At 37.9% G+C, this 14,609-nt stretch overlaps 1 protein-coding gene across 1 annotated transcript in view; it reads left to right on the top strand.

The window, feature by feature from the left end:
* Window positions 1–14,609, top strand: part of EFCAB6 (EF-hand calcium binding domain 6) — a 109,479-nt gene that overhangs the window by 37,583 nt on the left and 57,287 nt on the right. The window contains exons 10-13 of the mRNA XM_085324440.1: window positions 118–281; window positions 2,741–2,901; window positions 6,662–6,817; window positions 13,728–13,899. Of these exons, the coding sequence (XP_085180566.1) occupies window positions 118–281; window positions 2,741–2,901; window positions 6,662–6,817; window positions 13,728–13,899 (653 nt within the window). The remainder of the gene's footprint in view (window positions 1–117; window positions 282–2,740; window positions 2,902–6,661; window positions 6,818–13,727; window positions 13,900–14,609) is intronic.

The raw sequence follows: 14,609 nt of genomic DNA, 5'->3' as shown, positions 1-14,609 counted from the left end.
TTAATGTAGGTCAGGATGATCTAGAGATGTAGAATAGCATGTTAGAATCAGACTTGCTTTAGTAAGTTTGTTTGCTCTTTTTATATATGCTTCTTTTTTTTTTGTCTTAGAGATGAGATGGAAAGATCACAAGAGATGAGCTTCATCACATTTTAGATTACTTCTTACCTGAAATAAAAAATAAAGATTTCCAGCAGCTAATGCAAATAGTTGATCCAGAACAGACTGGATACCTTGACTGTCATAAATTTTTAGACTTAGTTGAAGAAAATGAATATCTAGTAAGTGTTCCTTTTTTTAATTTTTTAAGGTTAGCCTATTTTATAATGGCTGCAACAAAGTGCCAGAATATGTTTTAGTAAAATGTTATGCTCTGTATAGAATCTTCATCTAAGTTTGTATGTTCATGTACTTCTAGCAATGTAAATCTTCATAATTGTCACATCTAGACTCTTTTCTTCTGAAGCATCAATTGGAAAGCGTTCTTCAAAAGCATCAGTCTCATGGTTMTTGGAGATTTTGAAAACTCCCTCAGAATCATTGGCTTGTTTACATGTGTACRAGAGATGAGAGGCTGTAGTAAAACTTCATAGCTTTTGGGTGTCAAATCTATTTTGCTGATATTTTGCAAAAGAGATGTTTCTTGTTTTACCTGTTATTCTTTATAATACTATGTTGTTTCAAAATATATGCTCTATGCTACATAAAGATTGCATATTTTCCTGTGTACAGCTTTGACATCTTCTGAGTTTGTAGTTTTCTTCTAATATCTTCCTCTAAAACTATTCACCATGTGTACAGATAGGTTATTTGCTGGATCCTGCAGTCAAAACTTCTGTTTAGTATGTCAGTTTCCTTAGAGAAAGATAATATTTTCAATCCTTTTTTGCTTACTGAACTCTACTAAGAAATAACTTAAGCTACTGTTCGCATATTTGCTTCCTAGTATTAAGAACCTGTTGTTAATAATTTTCTATATCAAATCTCTTTCATGTTTGCATTAATATATCAACTGACTAATTCCATGTTTAGCTTTTGTCTTAGSTAGTCTGGTTAGTGTTTTTGAGAGATATCAAAGGAATCCAGCAGTGTCAAGAGAGATACTAGATGCACAAAAAGAAGGTCCCATTGAAGAGTCCTGAATAGTATGCATTGCTTTGAAATACTTTGATGTTACTAACTGAAATAGGCTGCATTCCTTTCTAAGGGCTCCAACAATAGCTACATTTGATGCAGCAGCTCAAGCCCCTTCTAGCTGCTTTTGACTAGAATAATGGTCTGGGTGAAATTCTGGGACAAACTTTAGTAGTTGTAAAATTGACATATTGTGGAAAGCACAAATACTGACTTTGCCTGCGTATGCAACTGATGTGCACACTAAGTTGGACTTAAATTGAGCTGGTTAGGCTCTTTATTAGAGATTGTCACAGAAAACTGACCATTCTTGTCATTTTAAATAAACATCATAAATGAAGTAAATGATAGCATAAGGGAATGCAGGTAAAGGAAATGCTAAACCTTGTAGAWCATGGTCACCATGGGATGAAATACCACGAGGGATGAGACAGTAGCTGTGCATGACATGAACCTGGTGGTTGTGATTTCACACTTGGAGAGTGATTTTCTGCTCTAAGGAGTAGGTTAGTTTTGAACTCTGTGGTAATTTGCAGCTACCTCTTTATGAAAGCAGCTGCAATATAGCCTGAGTGTCCAGGAATCCTTTCCATTGGTCTCCTGAGTAGTGATGCCAGCTCCATCAGCATGGCTTATCCTCTAGAAGAGGCAGGTTATAGGTTCTGCAAATAAGAGATCCAAGAAATCTCTGCATTTTTATTATTTCTTTAGGGAACAATTCAGTCAGGGGAGACCTAAAAGCAGGAATGGGCAAAACCAGAACCTGTAAACAATCTGGGCTCCCAGCCAGATAAGACAACTAAAATGACACAGACTTCTGCCTCCTTCCACTCACTGGAGATTTGGCATAGTGCAGTCCTGAGTCAGATCTGCAGTTACGCTGAGATTCTCTGTTAAATTGAGATTCTGTGTTTGTTTCTTCTCAGAAGCTCCTGTTTTTAATGTATTCAATTTACAAGTGAAAAGACACTTTTATTCTAATTGCTAATGCTACAGACAGATCCTGAAGCAGGTTCAGTAAGCCAAATTTTGTCATTATTGTCCCCCGTGCAAGTCTATTGTCTTCAAATTATGCCCTGAGTAGGATGAGTGCTATTTGCAACTCATTCAGTCCTAGTGAATTTTGCTTTACAAGACTGAGGGGAGAAACAGTAAAAAYACTGCATTGTTATCAGTTGGTAGACATGACTCTTGAGTCACTTAGAGGAGCAGGTGTATGAAGTGAGGTATACCTTTTCTTACACAGCCACTTTTCATTCAGTTTTCAGAACAAACATTTTCAGAGGTAAATGTTGGTGAGTGAATGTCCTGCCTGATGTTGTATCTTGCTTTGAATTCAGTAAGCTAAAGTTGTTTTAATTGAATATAACTTTGTTTTAAGTTAGATGGGTCATAAATGGCTTAATGGAACAAAACGAATCAAGAAGACTGCTTCTGTTACTGTAGTTTGGAATACCATACATAATAACATGGTCCATTTTCAGTGGATGTTGATCTTATGACATTGTTTGTCATTTTAGTACATTCTTATCATGTGGTAGTACTATCAYAGTTTAACCTCAAGGATTCCTGTCCTTCCCCCCTTATTAATTCATTCATTTCTTAGGTGACGGAGATCCTTCCAGATAAAATCATAGAAAACTGGAAAGATTTTCATAAGACTTTGCAATCCTATGATCCTAAATGTACTGGCACTATTAGCAGAAGTCATCTAAGAAAAGTTCTACAGATGTATTGTCCTTCTTTGTCAGATCAACAATTTATGAAGTAAGTTGATGATGTATAAATTGTAACAGATTTAGTGTAATTTCTTTTCTTACTRCATCTTTCTGCCTGTCTTTGAATGTGATAGCCAGAGCTGGAGTAGTTAGGATTTCAGTTTGCATTGAGCTTATAGAAAAGAAAAAGCCAATGGAAGAGATGCTTCATTCCATATGTGATCAGCTTATAGTAAATCCCTTGTTTATTTCCATGAAAATTTTGTCTTGGAAACTCTTGTGAGTTTGGCATTTCACCATTTCAAAGGTAAGACCTTTTCTACAAAGGAACAATTGATGTAGTGGAGATCCAAGCCATTATCAAATATTATTTAGTATTTCCAAACAGAACATAATAAAAAAAATAATTAAATTAATGTTGTGTCTTTCCTCAGTAGATTATTGCTGTATGGAGCAAGGAGATTAATTTTAACATTGTCAGCATGAAAGATCATTTTGAATATTGGCAGAAACCCTATATTGGGGAGCATGGGCAGCATACAGTCAAAATATCTATGTCCAAAGAGCAGGAAATTTAGGTATTTTATTGCAATAACAGTTCAGTTAAGTTATAATCAGATTTAATCTGCTCTCCCACAGGCTCTAGCTTTCTCTGCTTACACTTAGTGACTTTCAGGAAGATGTGGAATTATTTCCTACCTTTGATAACATAATAGGAAAATCAAAGAAATCAGTTGCAGTCTGACCCTTACAACCCAGTGTCCTGCTGATCATTGTGAGTGAAGAGCAAACACAACAGCATCAATAGAAAATGGCTTTTGGAAAATAATCTTTGATCCTGAAATATGAATGAGCATGAGTGTGATCAGCAAAACCAATTTCACTGTGTGCATTTTCCTTTCTGTAACTATCTTAGAGAAACTTTGGGTGCTATACATTGGGTTCATAAAAGTCATGTTCCCAGTGCAGTGTGTTATAACTACATGCTTTTATCATCTGTCAGTTTTATAGCTCTGTGTTGTATGCTATATAATCACTGGTCATTGATCATGAACAAGTAATWATCCTTTGAATTACCTGGGACTCAGCAGTTATACAATTTTCTAAATAATGTTTCTACCATTATTTGTGTCAATGAAAGATCTCTACTGTAAGAGAAGTCAGGAATTACTGCCACTTTGAATTGTAAAGTGGCCTTTACTTGAAATTCAGAGCATTCACTGTAAGAAAAATGGCGTAGAGAAAGGCAAAGAAAGGCAATTTTTGGGGGGTTTAATTCATTCATCATTGTGGTCAATGAGTATTTTGCCTTTGTTTTAAAAGGATGCAAGATAAGTCCCATGAGATCTGCTTAGCAGAATCTAGCAACTAAGATCTTGTTCTAGCAAAGCACTGGAAGAAGTTTGTCTAATGCTTTTAGGATTCCTGTTATGGTGAATATGGAGTACATTCTCATATGTGCATTGTTGAACTGCAGCATTGCTGAACAATGCAGCAGTCTGTGTGTTGCATAGCCAGACATGTTTCACCGTAGATGGAGTGAGGTTGTAATCTTCTAATAAGAGCAGCATCTTAAATATATGTCTAAAAGATAAGGTTTGAATTCCATTGTCAGAGACATTCAGGGAAATCAATTGCTATATAATCTTGTATTGACCATGTTCAGTCCATGAACACAGTATCATTCACACTTTATTATTAATTCTTCTCTAGTAAACATTTCTAAAAATCCCCTGCTCTTAGCAATATCATGTATCAGGGCCATGTTCCAGAGAGTAGATGACTGCATTGAGGAAGAAGTTTAATTATTGTAATAAGAATTTATTCTTATTATAAGAAATTATAATAAGAGGATTTATACTCAGCCAGGCAATAGATGGTCTGCTTGATTTGAGAAATTTTTGGTATTAAAATAAATAAGTAAAAATTAGAATGGCTTATCCACAGCTGAAGAGATATTTTGAAAAATCTACTTGGTGATAATCTATTTTTAAAGTTGTCATTCAGTGACTTAGCCTGACTTTTAAAAAATATATTTTTACTCACATTCTTTTATCTATCTATTTTTTTTCAAATATGGTATTAATTTTTATGTTAAATCTTATTTAAAACTACCCTATGAAAATATTGTGGATTATGCAAAGAAACAGTGGATGGCACTGTTCATTCACTGCTCTAAAGTGGTAAGAGATGCCACATTTAAGATGCTGTATTTTAAAATAATAAGAAGATGTAATTGACTCTTTTAAATGCACACATACTGGGTTAAGACTTATCACATCTGTGCTGGGAATGTCATAACCAGATTGGAGATTTAACATGGATGCTTTAAGGGACGCAGGGTTTTGGAGCAAAAGGTGATGAAGTGACTGAAATATATTCTGAATTCCAGTGGTTCAGCTACATCAGTCTTATTTATTTGAAATGATACTTCTGCTTTGGGGGGCTTCTACTATACTTGGTCTTTTGYGTTGATGTGACTCATCCAGAGGCACTTGAGGACAATACTGCTATGGCTGCAGCAGAATAACTGGTGTGCTTGTCCCAGATGGCTTCCTGTGAGATGACATTCAGACTGGAGAAAAGAGGGAACACTTTTTAAGGGCATTTGGAAGCCTTTTAYGGATTRTACTCACAAAGCAGATGTTGCTCTATGGTGTTCATAGACATTTTCWGTGTGAAGACTACTTATTTTAACTGAGCAGGGCTTAGCAAATACTAGAAAATTGATATTCTTTCCTCTCCTTCTTATCCCTCTGACAATTTCTCTCCTGCAGTGTGTATGTTAYGGGTTAGACTTCTCAAAAGAAATGGAGATTTTTTTCTATCTATCCATCTATCTATTTGTTTATCCATTTATGTATTTATTTATTTATTTCAGATAGAAGGCATTGGGGCACTTGATATGTTAAGTGCCAAGTGTTTCTTTAAGGTATTTTTTAGTGGCATTCTAAATAGAGCTGGCACTTGGGATAAGCTGAGTGTAGAGAATGCTCTGCTTCCACAGTACAAGTACAGGAGCCTTCTACTTTCGTTCAGGAATACCCAAAAGCTTTATAAACACGAATTAAATCTTGGAAGGCTAAACAGCTCACTGAAGCAGTGACATAGTGATGACAAGGGCTCTGATTCATGAGGTCTTCTAATTTATACAGGATTGATTTAAGGGGGTAATTTAACAGGCTTGGAGAGCTACCCACCCAACCTCTCTGCTGGAAGTTACTGTCAGTGTAACAGAGGGGGCTGAACAGAGAGTGTGTCTGCCCCTGGGCTGCTAGGGTTACTAGTCAGGATTATTAATTTAAGTTGCTAGTGATTTAATTTTACATTTATATGCCAGGCTGCAAGTTATGGTAAGCAGAGGCTTTCATTCATAATTTCTGTTAGGTTTGGTTGTGCAGTAGCTTTCTTTGTAGCTACATCTTCCACTGTTGCAGCCAAGTTTGACAGACCAATGTCAGGTGAGACAGATCTCTTGCAGTTGTCCACCATTTAATTCAAGTGTTAATGATGCTGCGTATTCACTAAGGCTAACTATAGGCGGGAGAAGCCTGTCTCCTTAAGCTCCTTCTAGAGCTTAGAGGAACTCCTCCAGATAATCATTCAGAGTTTAAGTTCCTGATTTCTCTGTAGGCTACAAAAGTAGTCTAGGAAAGCTAGTTTCCAAGGCCTAAAGACAGCCTTCTGAATAATGTCCTTAACTGTATATGGAAAGCAAATATATTCCTTTGATCATCTTTGTCTTAAGACATTTCTATTATGCATTGTTCCCAATCTCCCAAATTATTTCAAATTCTTATTTTATCCAGGTTATGCTGTAAATATCAAGATAATTCTTCTGGTGGGATCTTTTACARCATGCTTTTGGATAGCTTAAAGGTTGCTGTTCCTCCTGATGACTTAATTGATATCGGCTCATGTATATCAAAGGGAAGCCAACAAAGAGCAACAGATGCTTCAAAAAGGTATGCTATTAATACAGTTTTCTGTTTAATGTAAAGAAAAAATACGTATGGAAAAGATACTTTCAGAAAGATTGAGATTACATGTTGTTTGTCTAACAGTAAGTACTGTCCTAGACTGATCTCTTATTTCACAGAGATATATTCAAATTTGTACAACACTCAAAGCATGTCATCAGGAGAGAAAACATGTATGGATCATTCACCAAAGACTCTTGGATTCAGGCAAAAATGGCTGAGCTCGCTTTACAGGGTCCACAAGGACTGTATCTTGCTGCATCATTCAACAGTTGGAGGTTTGCCCTCTAGATAACATCTGAAGTGTAAGCTTGTGATCCTCTGTAAAACCAGTGTAGCTCATTACTCAGGAACTGGATTTGAATGTTCTCGGAGGATTGGAAACTCTGCTCCATCTGATGTCTGCTACTTCTGCAAGCCATCACTACAGCCTCCGGCTGAATCTTTATCATTGATACTGGCAGCCAGGTTACAAAGATATATGAGCCAATGATTCTTTTCACTTCTTACCTTTTAATATATGGAAATGCCTGCATAAGCCAGGAAAAAAAAAAGAAAAAGAAAGGAAAAAAAAAAGCATCTCTTGTAATGCAATGAGCTTTGCTTCCTTCAGAAATATTTTTTTTATTTTTGTGTGGAAATCTGCATGCATACTCAGGCTCCAGACACATATATTTTCAATTGAGCGCAGGTAATGCTTTACCCTGGTCCTTGAGCACTGGGTTAAGGTTAGGATTAGAGTTGGGTTAGAGTTAGTCCATGGAAGCACATTCATGGCCTGTCTTCCCTCATTTTGAGAGTAATATTTGCTAAAAAAGAGGATGCTATATAAGAAAATGCTATGTGCAAAGCTCCCATTGCTGTCAACAGCTCTCAATACAGAGGAATCTGAAGCCAGAAATTCTGTCAGTGATGCACCTTGCCCCAGCTTCTTCTCAGATTTCTTTGTTTCCTCTTCAACTGTCTGGTCTTTGTATGCTTCCTAAGTCTCTGTGTGAATCCCCTTCTAAGCAGCTCTGAAGATTGCCTTGTCAATGTATTCACACATTCTCAGAACTGACAGCTTATTCCTATGGCTTAAAAAGCCCATTTTTGTTGTCTCCATTTTGCTGCCTCAGAGCCTTGCCACAGGACTGCTACACACTTTTAAAGAAGACTGCATGCTGTAGGGACACCAAACATGGGCAAAAACCAACAGCATCTGAACTCTGACCCTGAATACCGGTTTCAGGGCCACACTTAATACAGCCTTCAGCAACACCGTTGCACAATGGGTTGTAGGCCCACCATGACTTTTATGTTTCTGTCATTAACATGAAGTAATTAGCAATGGATATTTGGCAATATGAGGAACCAGCAGCAGGATTCCTGAGGACCCTGCACAGGACAGCTCACACTCACCAGTCCACTTCTTGCCCGTTGCCAAACTCTGCTATAGCGAGGCAAAATAGAAGAGAAGCATACTGCCCACTCTCTCAGGCCTGTCAGGCACTGGGACATCCTTCTCTGTCTGTCACAGTGGGGTCTTGGGAAGATTAGGAGCCCTTTAGGATATTTTTTAAAAGGCAGTAATTTGCCTTCTTGCTAAAGTGGCTTTTGGCTGAGAGGCCATTAAACTGCTTTATACAGTGCTATCAGTCTCTGCCTGTTGAGAAGTGGTCAACTGTTTGGAACTATTGCCTGACAACTGTCAGCCGGTCACATGGCATCAGTTCTCAGGCAGATGGCTTGAATCTGTCAGGACAGCACAAAAGTGAGTCAATCCCTTGTGCAGAAAGCTGATTACTATACTGGGAACTTACCATGTTTGACCTATTTGCTTCAGACATAAGCATTTGGAAGAATTCAAAACAGAAGYTTCAGATTTTTGGTTCCTAAATTGGTCAATATCTTGAATCTATGTCAGATGTRTTCCTCCTTCTGTATGTATGAGCAGTAGCTTACATCTTCCCTCCTGTTTCTTTTGTTCTGATGTTGTCTGGTGGTGTCATTGGTAATTCTGATCACTGCAGCCTGGCCAAGGCAATTCTGGTATCAACACCTTCTATACATCTTAGCCTAGAGTTGAAGGCTTTTCCCCTCCTCCTGAAACTGCTCAAATAAAATTTTGGCACACAACTAATCTTAATGTTACCTCTCTCCTTTTCACATTGTGGATGTTGGATGGCTCTCATTTCATAGAATCATAGAATCAGTAAGGTTGGAAGGGACCTCTGGAGATCATCTAGTCCAGCCTCCCCRCTCAGCAGGGTCACATAGAGCATGTTAGACAGGGTTGCATCCGGGCGGGCCTTGAAGATCTCCAGAGAAGGAGACTCCACAACCTCTCTGGGCAACCTGGTCCAGGGCTCTGTCACTCTCACAGGGAAGAAATTCCCCTCATGTTCAGGAGGACTTCCTGTGCTTCAATTTCTGCCCATTGCCTCTTGTCCTGTCACACGGGGCAACTGAAAAGAGTTTGTCCCCATCCCCTTGACACCCTCCAATCAGGTACTTGTACACGTTGATAAGATCCCCCCTCAGTCTTCTCTTCCCCAGGCTRAAGAGGCCCAGCCCTCGCAGCCTTTCCTCATAGGGCAGGTGCTCCAGCCCTCTGATCATCTTCRTAGCCCTACGCTGGACTCTCTCCRGTAGCTCCATGTCTSTCTTGCACTGGGGAGCCCAGAACTGGACACAGTACTTGAGATGAGGCCTCACATTTACAAAATTATGAGAAATCATGATTAGTAATGGAAAAGGAATACTACCAGAAGTCTCTAGGAATGTAAGTCTGGACTCCTTCTTACCAAAGTGGTCATTAAGGGCCAATAGTTTGCAATGGGTAGGACCTAGGTATTCTCACACCTTTCTATCCTTAAGGTTTTTTACAGTTTGGGGTGGTTACAAGTGTCCCTACTTGTGAAAGACCTTGTTCCACAGTGGATCTTACGCTTAATCTTTAGAGTTTTGAGCAGACTGGCTCTGTCTCTGAAATTCTTCCCTAATTTACTTTTGCAGGACACTAGGAGACATGTAAGACCTTATGGCTAGCTCTATTTAATGTTTTGGGGGAATGGAGTGTTCTCACAGTTCTGTTCCAAGATCATCCCCAAAGWAGAATCTGAGTTATACTTCAGTCAGGAAATCAGCCTGTTTTCTGCAGGCTGAGATTGTTCCTCCTGTCCCTAGGGTCAAGAGAGATTTCTTTTCCTACTGATAGGAACAGATCTTTCAGAGATTTCCTGAGGCTGGTTTTACTGAGAGGTCCAATGCCATTTCTAYGGAAAGACTGTCAGAGCAGAGAGCTGGCCAGATAAAAAATGCAAATGAATCACAAACATAGATCACATTTCTGTCAACAGGACACAGTACACTAAACTCAGGATAGTGGCCCCCCTAATAATTTCTGTCCTCAGTGTCTACCAAGCCACTGTCTGGAGGATTATCCATACCTTTAGCAAGCATTATAGCATCCAGAGGTGATGTGTTAAAATTGATCAGCGGTTGTTATGTCTAAGTGAAGAACTTTGACATGCAGCTCCAGTGAGCTGTTAATGTGCAGGGAGTGGGGTTTGGCATCTCACACAGGGTAAATGTACTTACAGATTATTACTTGAAGGTAGATAAAGATGATACTTCTCACTGAATACTTCAAGGTGGCAGCTGGGCAAGAGACGGCAGGTGGTTAGCCCAGGGAAACGCATATGCTGATTGCTTGGCTAGCTGCTAACAAATGGAACAGATAATGGCATGAGTTTCCCTGCCTTCCCAGCTAGGAGTCTYTCTCCTTTTCATGACCGTCAGTTACACAAAACTTGTAAGCCTGCGTATCTTAAGACCCCTACCCCCTCTCAATTCTGACTGAAATTGGTTGATGGCTCCAGTTCTGGGAGGAAGGCTGACAGATGTGGATTAAAAGATTGATTGCATTATTCCTGTTTCCTTAGGAAACCAAGATAGAATTGGTGCAGGTTGGAGGGGAGTATGATTTAAAATATAAGCTTCCCTGAAATCAGGGTAKATCTCAAGAATCCCTAGTGGCTCTTGTGTCTCTTAACAGGCTTTGAACTCTTTGTGACTGTGTAATTACTGCCTGAAAGCAGGAATAGTTTTCTTAGAAATATGTCAGTAACTCTCCAGTTCTTCTGCCCTCTTTGTGTAAGGTAGGTAGTGTATTTTCTTTTCTGCATAATTCTGGAAGTTCTGTATCAAATCTGAGACYATTTTAACCAGTTTTTTAAGTACCAATTTGAATAAATAGCAGTATTCTATAATATTTTCTTTCCTTATTTTTTGTTAATATTCATTGTTCAAGCCACTTGCTTACATTTGACTTCTTTATTGAAGACTAATGTAAAACAAAAGCTTTAAATACTTCATATCCCTTAATATTAGCTGTTGATAGTGTTCTCTTCCTGTTGAATAGCAAGCCAAAATTATTTTGGTTCCTCCTTTATTTTACTGAAGCATTAATGGAATGAGTTTTTATTATTCTTGATATTTTTGATATCAAATCTCATGTTGTGTCATGGCCTTTCAGATTTTCATTATATATACTCATGTTGTTCTCTTATGCTGTGGTTACATGTTTCTCTTACGCACTGCCAGTTCTCCTTAAGTTGTTTTCCTTCTAGACCCATTTCACGTGAGATCATGGTTGCTTGAGTAGGTGGAAATCTATTGCTTGTTTCACTATCCTCCTTTCTTCCTTTTGTAAGGGTCATAAACTATGTCATTCCATCATCCTTCTTGCCTGAGCTGTATTTCACCTTTTCAAGCAGTTTTTTTCTGTGTTTGTTAGGATAAAATTTAGAAAGACTTTCCCTTCACTAGATTTTGTGGTATCAGCAGAATGTCACTGATACATTCTGATTCTGGACAACCTCTATTCTGCTGTAATCATTACCCAGCTGATTACAACCAGCTCCTTTCCCTGGATGATTTTGCCTCTTTTTTGTTTTGGCTCAGAAAAATCTCCAAATCTCCAAAAGCTTCAAATCCTGTTCTCCCTGTTGGTGTTGCATAGTAGGCAACCCACAATTTTAGCACCCATATTTTTGTAGGCTTTTACAAGTAGAACTCTCAGTAATGTTTAATTTATTGAATATCTAAGAATCTTACTAACAGTCTTGATGTGATATCTTGACAGTATATCCATCTTCATCAGCTCACCTGTCCGTCAGTAACAAGTCCTCTGCTTATTTAAGTCATGAGAATTATCTCATTAATTATATCCATTAATTTATAGTTTAGATTATTTTTAGACTTCCAGCTCCTGTTGCTTATGCCATATAGTTTTTTTATATTCGTATACAGACAACCACCATATTTGATCAATTTGATCCATTCTATCAATTTTTCTCTTTTCTCTGACACTGTAATCTAACTCAGTTTCACCTATTTTTAGGCCCCCAGCTTAGTTGCTGTAATTTATACTTTCCCATGTGCTTTTATGATAGCTCCTGTCTTTAATCCTAATTCAAGGACTCCCTACTAGGTTATTGAGGTAGTAAATACAGAGAGCTGTTCACTTTTTGATGAGGTTGATTCTAGTTTTACCCAGTAGCCTGTGGAAGTATAAATCCCTGCCAAGGAGGGTGGTRTTCCTGATGACATCGCAGAAGAAACCATCTTGAACTTTAATTGGTATGGTATATGGAATGGTATAAACTCAGATGAGTTTATCTTCCTCACCTGCACTGTGGTTACTTTTTCATCTTCTCAGGGTCATTCATGACAAGCCTTTTGTGGATAAGCAGAACACTATAATAATAGTCAGTGGGATGGGATGGGAAAATCTGGTAATGCTTTGGCAACCTCCTGCAYTGAGGCAAGACAGCAGACATCTGAGGAGACCAGGTTCCTTCAGCAGATGGGTCCATCCAGCATCCCCAGGAGGGAATCATCAATCACTGTCACCTTTTGATCACTCTTGGGAGGTTTAGAGTTAATCCTCTGTGCAGTGCTCAGGTCAAAGCAAAACTCTCTTCATGAACATCTTTTCAAAATGAGAGTTAAAATTTTAAGATTAATTTCAATTTTAGGGAATACTATAAAATACACTTAATAAATCTATAAAAATAAGAYTACTGAATAATTTTGCATTTCGCTTAAATGGTAATACATGCTCTCAGACTTAACAATAATAATTGTTTTAACTTCCCCTTTCATGGGCTATAGTAAATCCATAGCAGATGTAAAATAGATATAAGTGGGACACATTACATACTCTTTAATTTAATTTCTTTTCTATCTTTGTAAGTTATTAAATATTTGATTGTGACTTACTTTAATGGCTTACTGATGAAGGTTGTGGTATTTCATCAGGAAAAGTATATAGTCCGTATCTGCAGACTTTCTTATAGACCCTGGGAGAGAAAGAGGTATTCTGGCCATTCCTCACTAGGGAAAAAAAGTGGAGGTGACTTACTTGGGATCCATGAAGTGGAAGTTTCATCTTCCCAGGAAGAGAGAAGACTTCATAAGAGACATTTTCTCCTTTCAAAATCAATGGAAAGACTCATTAATATCTTTCACGTTGGCTTAGCCCTCTTATGGCACCTGAGTATGTATTAAAGGATATATATGGCTCCTTACCTGATGTAGTCTGACAAACTAACTAAAAGTCTGTGATTTGGAGGTCATGGGTTTGCAAAATAAATACTTCAGAGCAGTATCATTCATCTTTTATTTTTCTCTGTAAAGTAAACTATACCTAAGAAATGGTTGCACAATATAGGTCTTGGAATCAACATGTGCTTTAATTTGATCAACCTATCTTTTTGCATCAAAGGAGCTTCTCACACATCAATGTCTTGTTTGTCATTAATGCAGTCTAGTTCATTATTGCTGAATCAAATGTTTGAAACTACAAAAAATAAGTGACTTGTCTGCATGCACAATCTTTCAATTTTAGAATGAAACAGATTGAAGATCAAACTAACAAATATACCAAGAATAGAACTGTTGATGAAGTAATTGAAAGGCTGAAGGACAAAGTGTTACAACAGGCAGCAACTATTAAAGACAACTTTCTTGCCTACAACAAGCAATCAAATGGGAAAATTACTAAAATTGSTTTTCGGAAGGTAGGAAAATGTTAGATGTTTTCCTCTGTTCTGTATTTTTCCCAGAAAGATGATTATTGCCTTAGAGTTGTGCTGGTTCAAACAGCTAGAGTTAAATCTTCCAGGATTGTTTCAGTTACTAATTAGCTAAACAGGCCTCATGTAGGTTATTATATAAGTAAGAATCTCAGCTTTCCTTTAAAAATACAAAAAATTGTCATCCTGTAGCAGCAGTGCATCTTGAAAACTTCCATTCTCATATATGTCAAAAGGAACGTTTATGAGTTGGGACTGGGGAGAGAAGAATGAGACTCTGCAACACACCCTTCATGCAAAGTGAGTGGGCATATCTTAAATAATTATTTAACCTTAACTCAGAGTCTTTAAGCCCTCTTTGTAACTGCTTAGTAGTAGCTCATTGACACTGGATCTGCAGTACTTGCTAGTGTCAGGGAAACCTCAAGCCATCTAATAGCGTTTTAGGGCACAGACTGGTCCCCAACAAGAGTCGTTTTGCAATGTAATTATTTGATTTTTGGATGACTTCAGATACTTTGTTAGCTGGTTTGGGTACAACATCTCAGTGCTAGAAGGATCTACAACAATGAGAATGTGTTCAAATAATATAGTTCTTACTTGTCAAGACTTCCAGWTGAATTTTTTATATTTCTTTTTTGAGGTAGGGTTTTCTGTGCTGTTCCCAGGGCCCATCACAGCTTTGATTGCATAGC

The sequence above is a fragment of the Rhea americana genome, unplaced genomic scaffold, assembly GCF_003343005.1.
Source record: "Rhea americana isolate MKP2758 unplaced genomic scaffold, rheAme1 scaffold_91, whole genome shotgun sequence".
In the NCBI taxonomy this organism is placed as follows: Eukaryota; Metazoa; Chordata; class Aves; order Rheiformes; family Rheidae; genus Rhea; species Rhea americana.
The sequence above is the reverse complement of the archived record's forward strand: the minus strand, read 5'-3'. Positions and strand labels throughout refer to the sequence as shown.